Source organism: Mus caroli, chromosome 2 (assembly GCF_900094665.2).
Source record: "Mus caroli chromosome 2, CAROLI_EIJ_v1.1, whole genome shotgun sequence".
Lineage (NCBI taxonomy): Eukaryota > Metazoa > Chordata > Mammalia > Rodentia > Muridae > Mus > Mus caroli.
The window spans coordinates 137,836,370-137,852,002 of NC_034571.1; the positions used below are offsets into that span (position 1 = coordinate 137,836,370).

At 45.0% G+C, this 15,633-nt stretch overlaps 1 protein-coding gene across 1 annotated transcript in view; it reads left to right on the forward strand.

Moving 5' to 3' along the window:
- The window catches only part of Slc24a3 (solute carrier family 24 member 3), a 465,352-nt gene that overhangs the window by 433,474 nt on the left and 16,245 nt on the right, over positions 1 to 15,633 (forward strand). Inside the window, exons 13-15 of the mRNA XM_021179490.2 lie at positions 5,242 to 5,408; positions 8,379 to 8,493; positions 9,619 to 9,731. Of these exons, the coding sequence (XP_021035149.2) occupies positions 5,242 to 5,408; positions 8,379 to 8,493; positions 9,619 to 9,731 (395 nt within the window). The remainder of the gene's footprint in view (positions 1 to 5,241; positions 5,409 to 8,378; positions 8,494 to 9,618; positions 9,732 to 15,633) is intronic.

Genomic DNA, 15,633 nt, shown 5'->3' on the forward strand with positions numbered 1-15,633 from the left:
CTTTCCATCTTCTGAGATCTTCTTTAATTTCTTTCTTCAGAGACTTGAAGTTCTTATCATACAGATCTTTCACTTCCTTAGTTAGAGTCATGCCAAGGTATTTTATATTATTTGTGACTATTGAGAAGGGGGTAAACACATTTTCATAAACACACATACACACAGGAAGGAAATCCACCAAAATAAAATTGTATTTTGCTAGATGGAATTTTTTTCTATTGTAAATGTGTGTTTTTGCTTTCTATGCAATGAGAACAAATGTGAATGGTTACCTGTAGGTCTGAAATATTGCACAATTACTTTTCCCCTCCAAAGAACTCCAAGGCAACTCCTTTGAAAGGACCCTGACACTGCCATCCTGCTGTGCCTCCCTGTCGCTGACTTCATAAGTATATGAAGGCCACAGAAAGGAATCACGATTCTTATTTCACAACTGTGACCTAGTCTGGCACAAAATGATTTAGACTGCACCCAACACATATGCTATATGCTCTAAGTGAACAGATAAACATGCCCCCGGGGGTCTGTTCAGAACAAACGGTGATAGAACAAAATATAGAAAACATCCAAAGATGCTGCTCACTTGGGAGAAGAAACAGTCTACCCCGAACTCAGAAATAGACATCAAAGCTGAAATGTACACCAGCCTTCTTCACTCCTCAAAGTCGTTTTCAAAGCCCCTTTCTGTGTTGCTTGCTTTGCTCGAGAAATTCAATGTTACCTAGTGTTAGAGTCATACTTTAGACACTACTCTTTGTAGTTCCACCTTTAGGGTTGATGTTACTAAGAAACAAGCATGTAAACTGTGACTGTACAATTTCATGGCGGTGAGACTGGCTTCCTAATCCAGTGCCAAACCGAAGCAGCTGAGACTTGCTGAGGGGGACTTGGCCCTAGCTGGCACAAGCTCACACTGTGCACAGCCGTACTTAATCAATCCCATCCTCCTGCATTCTCAGAGTCCTGTGTCATGACCTCATTTTCCTTCTCAGTTTTAGACTCTGAGGAATATTAGAGATCCAAGTTGAGGTCATTTCTTTTCCAATTCACTTGGTTCTTTGTAACCCTTGATTGGGAGTCTATCTTAAATCATCCTCCCTCTCTCTCTCTCTCTCTCTCTCTCTCTCTCTCTCTCTCTCTCTCTCTCTCTCATGCTCACTCTTGCTATATCCCCCTGATGTAATTCCAGCAAGGGGATTCCCCCCAGAGCTCCAGGCAGGTAAAGCCTTGATGCCCAACTGAAGGGTTCACATGGAACTCAAAGACCCGGCCTTATTCTGAATCCTGCAACCCTTGAAGGCCATCATTGTGAAAAAAACCTGTACAGCTGCCATCTTGATGAGCAATCTAGCCAGGCTCTAGGGTCTCATTGCCTCTTCACCTTCTCCATGTTAAGTCCAACAAGATGTGCAGCATCCAATAGAAAAGAACCCTCTTTCTTAGTAATATTTTGTCTTCATTAATTAACTATACTTAGATTCTTTTTTTTTTTTTAGAATCAACTTTTTTTTCAATTGGATATTTTCTTTATTTACATCTCAAATGTTTTCCCCTTTCCAGGTATCCCCTTCAGAAACCCCATATCCCAACCTCCCTTCCCATGCCTCTATGAGGGTGCTCCCCCACCCACCCACTCCCACTTTCCCACCCTGGCATTCCCCTACACTGGGGTATCGAACCCCCTCAGGCCCAAGGGCCACTCCTCCCACTGATGTCCAACAAGGTCATACTCTGCCACATATACAGCCGGAGCCATGGTCCTTCCATGTGTACTCATTGGTTGGCAGTCCAGTCCCTGGGAGCTCCTGGTGTTCTGGCCAGTTGACACTGTTGTTCCCCCATGGGGCTGCAAACCCCCTCAGCTCCTTCAGTACCTTCTCCAACTCCTCCATCAGGGACCCTGCACTCAGTCCAGTGGTTGGCTGTGAGCATCTGCCTCTGTATTTGTCAGGCTCTGACAGAACCTTTCAGGAGACAGCCATATCAGGCTCACATCAACAAACACTTCCTGGCATCCACAATAGCATCCAGGTTTGGTGGTTATATATGGGATGGATCCCCAGGTGGGGCAGACTCTGGATGGCCTTTCCTTCAGTCTCTGCCACTTAGATTCTTAAAACTATTTTTTTTTTGCATTTCTGATTATACTTTGAATTGTCATATTATTAATATTTCATTACTAATATTAATATTTTTAGCATACTTGAGGCAGAAGAATGCTTAAGATGTCTGGAAAATATGGGTGGATGAGGGATCAGAGCAGGGGCCAAATCAGGACAGGCTTCATTGGTCACGGTATAGAGGTGTGGAGTTACTCTAAAGATGGGAGACAGCAAGGGAATATTCTAGTTTTGTTCTTAAAACTCTCTTTGCCAGCAAGAGCAAACAGAGCAAGGTCAGGTAGGCATTAATATTGGGGTCCCTTTATGAAACCAGGCCACCTGGCAGGGAATTGGCCATGGAGGAATGCCCTGGGCAGATGTCAAGTTTGGGCCGGAGGATGAAGGCAAAGAATCAAGAATAACTTACCAGATTTTGACTAGGGCAACTTACAAAGTTGCCAACAAGTTGCTCCTATCCTAATGTTTACCAATCAGCTGGCTGGAGCCCTTTTGCTCTTCCTGACTATGAATCGTGGTAGACCTGGAGATCTTCAGTGCTAGTCTTTGGCTGATCTTGTATCTCGATAGTGCTTTGCAGCAGCTACCAGCAATACCAGGCAGGTGGAAGCAGTTGCAAGTAGCGCCCTCTAGTGTTGCTGCCTTTTTATGCAGGCCTCAGTATCAGGATTTCTCAGCCCTCAGCAGCTGCCAACATTACAGTTCTCCAGCCTGGGTGTCTGAGACTCGTAGCCCTAAGGGCTTGACAGATTACGGGGACTCTTCTGCAACCAAGGCCTTGAGTTTCTCTTCTCTGGCTCTTTCCAGCTTCCTACCCTTCGTCAACCTCAGATCTCATTTTCCCTATCCCTACTATGCCCCATGGTCCCTGTCCTCAGATTCTTTAGCTACCTCTTCTTTCGCTGTCCAGAAGCCTCTTGCCCTGCTGACTGCTCCACTACCAATGCCACTCCCACTAGAGCTCTGTGGTCTCCCACATCCTGTCGCCAGCTCAGCCCACGAGATAGGCAAGAAAAGACCCCTTAAGAGAAGCCTTTCGCTGAGCTTAATGTTAAAATACCAGGAGAGGACACATAGGAGGGTATCTTCCAGCCAACTCACTGAGTCATAGCATCTGTTTATACAGCCAGAGGATAATCCCAGCCTACCTCACATGCAAATGGAGGTGGTTGCACCAAACACAGCCCAACTTGCATGCAATTATACGGGATTGTGTTGGTGCCAGTCACAGCAGCCCCTTCGCCTGGGTAGAAATGGCTACATTATCATCTGAAGTTCAGGGAGGTTTATAATAGTAAAACGTCTGTACAAACTATTAAAACCGCCCTACTGCGGCAGTCTCTTTAGGAGCTGAAGCAATCGGCTGTGATCACTGTGTAAGTTCTCTCAAGGTGTCTGGTTTGTCAGAATAACTGATGGAACCTGCTGCCGGCCCTGAGGGCCCAAGGCGGCCAGGGCAGCACAGAGAGTTTGGTAGCTCCGGTGGGCATTGTCTTGCCCCATCTCCTGTCTTTGCTTATGTACAGGAATATGCACTCTAGAAAGACAGTTTACAGTGGGAGCTTCGTGGACACTGAGAGTCATCTTAGCAGGTCTTTAACAAGGTTTGAGACCTGCCTGGTGCCACCAGGGAGAGGGGAGACCCGCATCTGTCTCATGAATACACAGTTTACAAGTGATAAAAGTGATGCTTGGTGAGTTGGAGTAACTGTGCTAAATCTGGTTTCTATCACTGTGATAAAACAGGAATCAAAACCAACTTGGGGCAGAGGGGTTTTATCTGGCTTCCGTGTCCCAATCAGAATCCATCATTAAGAGAAACCAAAGCAGAAACTCAATCAGAGCAGGAACCTGAAAGCAGAGGAAGTTGGGGGGGGGGGTGGCATCATTCCTTACTGCATTGTCCCATGGCTTGTCTAGACTACTTCCCTATACACCTCAGTATCGCCTATCCCAGGGTGGCACTGCAGGCAGTCCGCTGGATAGCAATAATCAATCAGAAAAATGCCCCCACAGACTTGCCTACATTTTCTCAATTGAAAACTATTTTTAGTTCCTTAAAAAAGTAAAAAGTAAACACCTACCTCATGGCTCAGCAGTTTCCCGCTAGGTCTTCAGCCAAACCAAAGCCATGCTCCCCCAGAAGGCCCGTACAAGGGTATTGACAGGCGCTCTAATTATTATGATCTACAACTGGCCGCTACCCAATGCTCAGCCCCAGGAGAATGGAGACGCAAAGTCAGCATCTTGCCAGCAATTAAAGGGATAAACTAATGGCACTTTAATCAATCGCAAAACAAACATCTGGAAAGCGAAAGCAAAGGTCACTCTGACTTCATTCCTTTGAAGATGGGGAAGAACAAAAGCTGATCTGTGGTGGTCAGGGTGAAGGCTGACTACAAAGAGGCACAGAGAACGTTCTGGGAGATGAGGATGTTTTGTACCTCAGTTGACATGGATGTCACACGCGTGTCTTTCCTATATATTTCCTTCCACGGGCCAATTAGCAGTTGAAAACTAAAGGATTTGAGTTAATATATTTGTCAAATCTGATGGCATTTGCACGATAGTCAACAATGTGAGCATTTCTGGGTGTTTCTGGCATGAAAGTATTCAGACAACCCAGGACGGTAGAGGCAGGCATCACTGGCAGATCGGCTACCTTGTCCTTTAACCTTTTAAGTATATGAGTGCTCTTTTGTGAACCCTCATCAGCTTATGGTGCAATGCTAAGAGCTTCCATTAGGTGCCGCTGCGCCTAGAGGACAATGAAGAAGAGATACAAAATGGTAGCCTTCCCAGCTCCCCACACCTACACGCCAACACACACACACCACTGTGTTGTGAGTGCCTTCCTCATCTTTCCCCACCTGTCTCCTCCAGGCCAGTTATCCATGAAATGGCTCAGTTATTTACCAGAGCTAACATGCAGGTGGGCTTCTTCTTCGGTTAGGTTTTGTGTATCAGGCTTAGGTGTTGGTAGGAAACCATTTAAGCATTCTATGAAAAGAGATATATGATGAGTCCCAGTTCTGGAGAGAGCAGTGTGAAGGCTGCTGAAGCAAAGAAATAAAGCTAATTTTTCTTTCCCTTTCTTTTTATGTTCACCTCCTCCTCGAAGCTGGCAAACTGGAAACTGTGAAATGGGCTTTCACCTGGCCACTGAGCTTTGTCTTGTACTTCACTGTCCCCAACTGTAACAAACCCCACTGGGAGAAGTGGTTTATGGTGACATTCGCTTCCTCTACGCTATGGATCGCAGCCTTCTCCTACATGATGGTGTGGATGGTGAGTGTGTGAGGGGCCCTGGGCGGTGCTGGGTCTCTCTAGAGAGAAAGCACACTGAGCCAGAGATGAACAAGAGTTGGTGTCACACCTGATAGAACCACATCAGCCAGTTAACACTACAGTCAGTTACATAACAACCCACACCTTAGCTTGGCGGTTTAAAAATCACAAGCGTTCATTCTGCCCACACACCCTGAGGCCGACTTGATTTAATTAAGCTTGACTGTGGCCAGCTCTGCAGCTCTGCTCCAGTTCCAGGATTGTTATCCCTTTGGTAATGAGCAGCAGGCAGAGAGGCTGGGGTCGCATCTGCTCTATGGTGTTGACTCAGCCTCCTTTGGGCTGGTGCTACCCTGAGATGGGTAAGTGGAAACCGGAGGTGTCTCCTGGAGTCTTCACTGAAGCCGACCTCCCAGACACTGACTCCTTTTCCACACACTGTGGCCAAGCCCAGCATCTCTCGGTAGGAGAAGAAATTCCCCAGCTCTCGTGAAGGGAACAGCAGCAGAGTCACAGGCAAAGGACATGTTGCACCAGGTGACTGCTCAAGGGTCCCTTCCAAGCTAAAATAACAATCCAATGATTGGGTGAGGTTACAGGGCCTCAAAAGCGTTCTGCCCCAAAGTCATTTTTGGAAACACGGACAGTTCATTTATATATTCTTTAGCTGGGGAGCAAACCTAATCCATTAGACTTGGAGCTGGGCAGAAATTAAAAGCCATGACAAATTATGCAAATCCAAATTAACCTCACTTGGGTGTTAGACAGAAGCACAATATAGATTCAGAAATTTATATTCAACTTAAAGCTCAAAAAGAAAAAAGTACTTCTGGAAGGTTATTTTGGAGGTAATGGGAAAGTTGTAATACTGGCAGGACAAAGTCACAGCTACCCCTAGCCTCAGCCTCAACCTCATGGGCAAATGGAGTTTTAACACTGGAAGTATTGGAACCAGGGCTTTCTTGCTCATTGACAATTTTGCAGAGTATCACTCCCAACCCAGGTTTGGGAGCCAGGATTGCTGTCCCCGACCCTGAAAGTCTGAAGTCTGCAATCCATGGAGAGAACTAACCTGGATTCCATTTCTGATAGTGAGTGACAACCTAAGGAGAAGCCAGGGGCCGGGCCTGGCCGGTGCTTCCTGAGCCCATCAGTTCCCCAGAACCCTAGGCTGGACCTTCAGCTTCCTAACAATGTAAGAGAGCAATGGGTCAATCCCCGCAGAGCCAGGCCACACTTCTGCGGGACCTAGAGCTTGGCTAGGCTTTCACAGCTTTGTTTTACAAAGACTCTTGAGAACAGCAACAGAGAAATATGTGTTGCAGCATCCTCCTTTCCTCCCTGGAGACAGATGTCAGAAGCCCGAGGCCACCCTGTGCTGAGCACTGAATGAAAATGAATCTTTTCTGGTTTGTATCGGAATGGACTGAACTCACACACACACACACACCACCACCACCACCATCACCACCACCACCACACACCACCACCAGCAGCCCAGGAGTGTTGTAAGAAGGGTGGACTCCCTGTGACCTGTGGTTTGCATATTCTCAAGATTTTATAGAAAGTATGAATGCCCCCGTGGCACCCTAGGATGACCTAAGAGATCCAGGTGTTGCAGGACCCATTTCCTTAAGCCCACATACAAAGGACCGGTCTCCTTTTCTACCTACTTGACAATGGGTCCTGACCCTTTCACCACCTCTCTTGCCAGCTCCCTGTTACTCGGTCTTCCTCTCTTGAAATTTGGGGACAACCGTGAGGTCATCTGCGTCACTGAGCAGTGTCTCAGTTGATGGTAGCCCATGCTTTGCAATCCATCCCCCGTGTAAACTGAGAGGCTGCCTTGCAGAGGAACCCACCTGTCTGTAACAGAACCCTCCCTGCCACCTACCAGCACCATGAGACTTGGGCAGGTGCCTCTCTGTTCCTCAGTTTCCTCATCTGAGGAATGGGAATAGCAGAGCATTCAGACTGAATAGTTGTGAGAATTAAGAAAGTTAAAACTGAACATTTAGTCCACTGCCTAAGTACAAAAAGTTGGGGGTGAGAGGGGGAAGCAGCAATTATGGTGAAGAAGTTGACATTGACAACGAGGGTTACCAAGTGTTCTATTTCTATTGCTGTGATAAACACCATGACTAAAATCAACTTGGGGAGGAAAGCATTTATTTCATCTTATATTTCCAGACCACAGTTTATCTCCAAGGGAAGTCACATAGAAATTTACAGCAGGACTTGTAGGCTGGAACCATGGAAGAATGCTGCTTATTGCCTTGCTTCCAAGCCTGCATTTCCTTATATATCCTGGGCCCACCTACTAGGGATATAGTACTGCCCACAGTGGACAGGACCCTCCTACATTAATTATCAATCAAGAAAATGTCTCCACATGCCAATCTCATGGAGGCAAGTTTCTCAACTGAGATTCCACTTCCCAAGTATGTCAAGTTGACAAGCAAAATCAGCTATCACCCCAGCTCCCAGCGGGTGAGGATGGAAAGAGCTTGTCATGATCTCCTCAGCAAGACCGGGTGTGAAGCCATCCCCTTTCCAGGACTTGTCAATTCCCACCGCAGATCTGTGAGCATACTGCCCACACTCCTAGTACAGCCTGGATTATTCAAGGCCATCTTGAGTTCAAATATTTTGTTTCAGTGTTGTCTTAGCCCTGTGAATCTAGTTTTCCAATGTGCAAGTATCTCCAGAAAAGAACAAACAATAGACTAACCTTCCACTTAAAGTCCAGGTTCTGTCAAAGCATCTGCCTACGACCTGCAGTCCAGCTCGCTTCCACACAATGTTCAGATGTTCATGCCATCCTGTGTTAAATCCAGAAAAGACACTGCCCTACCCCCACCCCCACCCCCACCCCCACCCCCAAGAGGGCCCAAATTAAAGACTTTTCAGCATCTTGATCAGAGGCTTATAGTGTCCCTCGGCTCACTGCCTCTTCCTGCTTCCTCCAAGGTTACCATCATCGGCTACACACTAGGGATCCCTGATGTCATCATGGGGATCACCTTCCTGGCTGCCGGAACCAGCGTGCCAGACTGCATGGCCAGCCTCATTGTAGCCAGACAAGGTGGGATCTCCAAGGATGCTGGGGATAGGGAGGGAGTGAAGGAAGGAATCCCCCTCTAGCGAGGGCTGCATCTAAGGGGGCAGCAGAGCCTGCTTAGAAGGAGAGATGGGGGATGGACATCTCTGTGTCAAGTTGGCCAGAAGAATCCCTGAGGTCAGAGGAATAAGGAAAAGAGGCAGAAAGTATCTCCTTGTAAGGTGCAGATGCTTGCCCAGGCACTATGACCCTTCAGGTCATTATTATCATATCATCCATTAATTTAAAATAGCAACAAATATAGCAAAAAAAGGAAAGAAAAAAAAAACTAGCTAACCTTGACTGAGTGAAGTCCTTTAAGTGAAACACTTAATTCACTCAACAACTCCAAGAGGTAGAGACAATTCTGCTTTCGTTTCATGGGTAAGGAAACTGAGGCTTAGAAAAGACAGACACCACTACCACTATCCCATAATTAAGCTCACTCATAACATAGCAACTCCAAAAGGACAGTTGTCAGCACATAATAGATGCTTCCCCATTTCAAAACCAAAAGCTTACCTGACCAGCCAGACACTACATCGTTCCCAGCACTGACTCTTGTTCACGTGCCTGGTGGATGCTGGAAGGCATTTGCTTTAAACAATGGGAGCAAGAAAATTTAGCACAGTGACCCATAGGTTCCCCTGGAAATTCTACGTGGTGGCATTATCTTTGTGTTGCTCAGTTCTTAAGCAGTGAACTCACCCTAGGACAGATGAAAACGGTGTTCTAATGTATAATTTGGGAAGTTTGGAGCCATGTGTATGCTATGGGGTTTCCTCCTGCTGGAAGGGTGGCTCGATCTGCCACTATTCTTAGAAACAAATGTGGATAGTTTTGTTTTTTGTTTTTTGTTTTTGTTTTTGTTTTGTTTTTTTGATTACTTAACTTGTCAACCTAGCTGAAGAGAAGTTGGGGATCAGTAGAATCACATCAGTTCTTTGGATGATAATCTGTTATATATTTTTTTTTGTATCAGTGATGGGCTAAGAGAAAATCAAGTACACAGTCCTGCAAAACTATTATGGGCTGCCAGACTCAGGAGAGTCCAATGTGGGCCCCTCCTGCCAAGACCCCCTTCCTCACTAATACTCTTTGTCCTCGCAGGGATGGGGGATATGGCTGTGTCCAATTCCATTGGGAGCAACGTCTTTGACATCTTGATTGGGCTCGGCCTTCCCTGGGCTCTGCAGACTCTGGCTGTAGACTACGGATCCTATGTGAGTGCTCTCCTCCATGATGTCTCCCTAAATTCAGGCTAGACAGACTGGGTTTCCGGTGGCCTTGGCCAAGGAGCTGTGGTCCCGGTAAAGGAGATGTGGAAATACTAATGTTGTAGGGGGAAGCAGATTCTTCTTGTACATATTTTGCAAAGTTACACACATGTTGAGACATGCAAGACTCTAGAGCAGAGGTCAGCAAACTTTCCGTCTCGAACAAGACTTAAGTATAGGCTGGTGTGGAAAGAAAGATGGTCTCTGTCACTAACAGAGCTACTAACTCTGCTGATATAGCAGAAAAGTAGCCACAGAGCTTTTTAGAAACTGAAATTTGAATGCTTATATTTTCATGCCATGATATATTATGTTTCTTTCTTTTCAACCATTTAAAAATGAAAAATCATCTTAATTCATGAACTATATAGAACCAGTCAGTGTACCAGCATGGGCCATATCTAGTCTATTTGTTTTGTAATATATCTATAATATATTTAGTATATCTGATTGCATGGGGGGGAGGGAGAGAGAGAGAGAGAGAGAGAGAGAGAGAGAGAATGAATGAATGAATGAATGAATATGAATCTAGGTCGGATACCTTGAACAGATGCCATCCATCTATTTCGTGGGCTCAGATTCCAAACAGCATTCCTAAATTCTGTAGGTCGGTGAGGAAGATTGCTGTCAGTCAGCTCCTATGACTGACCCAATTGTATTCACAAGCATTTGATGCATAAGCCAGAATACTGGTAGATGCCAGTATATACATGAGGACCAAACAAAAGGCATGCTTGTTTTAAGTGTTTCTTTTCCTCTATATTCCTGAAGAAAAATCTTATATGAGAGATACCATCAGGTGTCCGTGAACATCTTTAAGTCTGATGATCTACCAGAATACTGACAAGAACCAAGAACAGATTATACTCCCAGCTAAGATATATTACAACAAAGGATATGGAGAATAAAAGCAACGGGCAAATGAAGTGCAGCCAATGTCCAGAGAGCTCTGGTGCAGGCTTCCAGGTTTTTTCTCTACCAGGAGGCACAGGCCCTACTTTCTTGCTAGCAGTGACCTGCAGGGACACATGTGAGTTGTCTTATACAGGGAAGTGCCCGGGAATCGGCAGCGTAAGGAGGGCTGGCGAGGCAGGTACATTTCCACCCTGAGAACAACTGGAATGAGTAGACCTCATCGCCCAGATGCCCCTTTATTCCTTGTGAACAAAACACCATCGACCAGAAGCGTTCAAAGAACAGGCATTGGCTGAGGCTTCCTGGGAGGCTTGATGTGTTAACACCTGCTACCCAGGTCAAGTTACTCTTCTATTTGTTAGAGTAGTATCTCTGGGTACTATTAATATACTGCAGACAATTCAAAACTCTCACTGAGGTAGCCCCACAATGGCTGATTTCCTACTAAAATTCCATAGCAGACAATTCCACTCTGACAGCTCCTATGAATATTTCTAAAAGGAACCCCTGGGGGTGTGGCAAATTCCATCATGAGGCTCTGCTACCTTTGAGACCTTCTCCAGTGTAGAGAAAGAAAGGTTACAGCAAACAGTGTACAGAGATGGCCAATGTCAGGTCAGTCCCCATCCCTTTGTCCAGATAAATCTTATTTGCCCACCAACTTTAGGAAGGGTCTCGTTCATTTGTTTAGCTGTCTGTCTAGGAAGGAGAGAAGAAACTAATAACCCCCACCTGGAACAGGTTTCCTCCCACCTCCCACCCCCACCCCATCCCACCCGGCATCTTTTCTGAGTGACCCAAGGCCCCTCTTAACATCACTCCTGTTCTCAGGCTGGGAGCGGTAATATTGTCTGTACTGAAACTCACTAAGTCTGGCTTGTCACTTCCTGAAAATGCAAGCAAGGTCTGCAGATGCTGAAGACGCCTCCTGGAGTTTGTCTACGACTGGTTCCCCTGAACCTTTATTTCCTTGCACACTTGCTTTATCTTCTCAGAATGAGCAATGTATGTGACTTACAGGAGCTCACAGCAGACCCTTCTGCAGCGCAGCGCTGGCAATGCACCAGCCTGGCCATGTGTGGCACAGAGGCACTTGGTGGGAGGCTGGTGCAAATAAAGGATTTTTTTCCAATTTTACTCCATCTGAATTATTTTAAGTTTATACAGCCACATGGATCTTAAAGCTGCCCGTGAGACACTGCAGCTCCGGAGGATGAAATTTAAATTATCCACAGCGTAGCCCAGAAAAGACCACTGTTAGCATTTTGGCTTATTTTCTCCTTCTAGTTTATCTTAGACAGCTGAGATCCACTGTATGGAGATTTCACGTGATGCCCTTTCTTATTTCTTATTAGAGCAAACACATTCTGCTTCAAATCGCATTAGATTCATCCTCAAAGGTGGCCTAGAATTGTAGCATCTGGGTTTCCCAGAAAGTGCTTGGTCATGCCACTGTTCAGGGACAACTCAGACGGCTTTGGGTCTTACCGTCACATTAAGTGTAGCCTCAGATGCCTTTGTACATCAGCTTATAGGGTTTAGAGGTCAGTAAGCATTGCACATAAGTCTGATGATATAGAATAATAATATAGCCTTAATGACATTTCCAATTAGATTGTCCTTTAATTTTAAATAACTAGATAATTAATTTTTATTTTTTTCAGCACTGGAGAGTGAGCCCAGAGCCTTGTACATACTAGGTAAGGGCTCCATCCTGGGCTACATCTAATTCTTGATATTTTTAGTCAGTGTCTTACTGTGTAACCCAAGCTAGCTTTGAACCCCAAACCCTCCTGCCTAGACCTCTTAAGTGCCTAAATCACCAGCCTACACCATCATTCCTGGCTTATCTCTCCTATTTTAATTAGTCAAATGCCATGCCTGAGGTTTAAAGGCAGCTTCGTGCCACCTGAATATATTCACCAAAGGAGCCTGTGGGGAGAAATGCTGCCTTTCATTCAGCCAGCTTCCTCAGAGCGTAGCCAGGGTGGCAGACACATACTTGAGCCAAGGGGTAGGGGATATTGACCATAGCAGAGCCCACATCTAGATCTTCTTAATTTGCATTGGCTTTCATCAAACACTCCCCTTTCCTGAACAGAAGCCCCCCCCCCCTTAGGCCTGGGTAGGCTCATCATTTGGCACTCTTTCCAACTGACACTAGAAATAAGTATTGACCCAGCTTTTGTTGGAGACAGGGTCTCATTATATAGCCCTGGCTGACCTAAAACTCTATGTATAGATCAGGTTGGCATCCAACACATAGAAATCCACTTGTCTCTGCCTCCAAAGTGCTGGGATTTAAAGACATTCTGCTCTGCTCCCCGCCCAATGTTTATTTTTCAAAACGATGCATGGATGTGGGACCTCTGCTCCTGTAGTTCAATCTTTACTTAGTCTCTGGCCTCCAGATGACTTACCCTGCTCTAAACAGAAGTGCTGCAGATAATGTGACTTGACTTCTATAGAAAACAATTAGTGACTCTGTGCTGGTCATTGATCTTCTGTGGCAAGAAAAGCCGTAACGACTAGACTCGCCTTAGCCCAGCTGGGCCCCCGCTCCATGGACTCACTGCAGTGCATTCACAATGATCCCTGTTGACTCTGGTTTCTTTCACTCTCCCTCTCCCTCTTGTCAATGTTAGAAAGAAGTCAAAACAAAACAAAAATGGCCTTTCTCTGACTCCCAACTGCTCGTGGTCTCCTCTTTGAAGAACTAGAAGTCCAGGCAACCACAAGAAAAGAAATTGTGCTCCAAATAACTCTTAAAATCAGTTTCTTATCTTTTCAGGGAGGACGGTTTGGTTTGACTTTTTCAAGACAGGCTTTCTCTGTATAGCCCTTGGGCTGTCCGGGAACTCGCTCTTTAGACCAGGCTAGACTCAAACTCAGAGAGATCTGCCTGCCTCTGCCTCTGCCTCTGCCTCTGCCTCCTGAGTGCTGGGATCAAAGGCTTGCACCAATGGGGTGTAGCTCAGTTGATTTGGTGTTTGCCTACTGTGCACTAGGCAGGACTCTTTTAAATATCTGCTTAGGTTAAGGGTTTTTTAAATAATCATTTTATATTAAACTGGCTAAAAGAAACTACTCTATATATGAATGTACATACATATATAAGAAACATTTGCACATAAGGTAATACACATATTTAGGGCCTTTAATACATTTACCTAAACTTACAAGAGGCATAAAACTTAAAAGATCTTAAATTTAGCTTCAAAAGTAAAAAGTAAAAGAGTGAAATATGTAAACATTTTCACATAACTTTAAAAAATATATCAATTCCTGAATATTTAACATCTACCCTATCAACTGACTCAGTGGACAAATAGGAGCAGCAGACAGAATCCTTTCAGTGTCTGTCAAATCCATTGTATTTATCAGCTTTGCATGACTGTACTATGATATGATATTACTATAATATCAGAGACAACTAATTTAGAGGGAAAAAAAGGTTTCTTTTGGCTTGCAGCACCCTTCGAGGGCATGCCTTCAGTGACCAAAGGACAGTTCATGGGCACACCCCTTAAGGGTCCACACTATCCCCATTAGCACCATCCCATTTACACACGAACTTTTGGGGAGCACGACGAATTCAACCCATAGCATTCTCTATGTTTGGGGGGTTGTTTATGTTTATCTTTTTAATTTTTTAATTAAAATTGCTCTTATGCAATATATTTTGATCATGTTTTCATCTCCCCCCACCATTTTCTCCCAGATACCTACCAAACCTCCCTCATATTCCCTCCCTACCCCCACCTCAGAAGAAAACAAAACATCAAAAGAAATAAACAAATATTCAGTAAGACGGGAAAAAAGTCAAAATTTTGTTTTGTTTTGTTTTGTTTCTGGGATAACAGGGTGTGGTCATGGAAGATAAAATCTTTAAAACAGCTCTAGTTTGGCTGGAAAGATGGCTCAGTGGTTAAGAGCACTGACTATTCTTCCGGAGGTCTTAAGTTCAATTCCCAGCAACCACATGGTGTCTCACAACTATCTGTAATGGGTTCTGATGCCCTCTTCTGGTGTGTCTGAAGAGAGTGACAGTGTACTCACATACATAAAATAAGTAAATAAATCTTAAAAAAAAAAAAAAAAAAAAACCTCTAGTTCATCCCAGAAGTAAAGCAGATCCTTCTACCCACCTTGAAGTCTTCTTGACCAAACATGGACATCAGGCCTGAAACTGCAACTCAGTCAGGCAAGCTGTGTACCACAGATAACCCCTAGTCATCACCCACCCTCTCTCCCCTTCTGGCATTCCCCAAGCAGTATAGAGAATGGACAATAAGACATTCTCATATCTATGAAGCCATACTTTTTCCAGGTCTCAACACCTAGTGACAGAGTGACATCATAAAAACAAAACTTGTGACCCAAACACTGGTTTTCCATCTAAAGATGACATAATTGGTTCACTTTAGCCATTATGTTAAACTGTACAACCATGACTGGCCCTGAGGTGAAGATCCCTTCCATTCTTACGTAGGGGAGAAACCACAGCCCAGCCAGGCATCTCTGAACAGCCGCCAGGCAGGCAGGCACACAGGGCAGAATGTAGAAGGTGCATTATGTTACATAAGAAGCAGCTGTCTCAGCAACCAGTGCAAGGAAAACCTTTGTTTAATTGCAGTGATACAAGCATCCAAGGGCCTTTCAAAGGACCTCTCTTAAAAGCTCATGTTCATGTGCTTTGGGAAAAGCAAGATTTTATTTTGTATATGGAGAGTGGCTGAGGTCCAAATTCATTCTCTTCTGTGTGTAGGTTATCTGGGTGTGCTGTTACTTCTTGTTGAAAATGAGTTTTGCTTTGAACTTTAAAAGTTCAAAAGAGCCGGGCAGGTGGTGCATGCCTTTAATCCCAGCACTTGGGAGGCAGAGGCAGGCGGATTTCTGAGTTTGAGGCCAGCTTGGCTACAGAGTGAGTTCC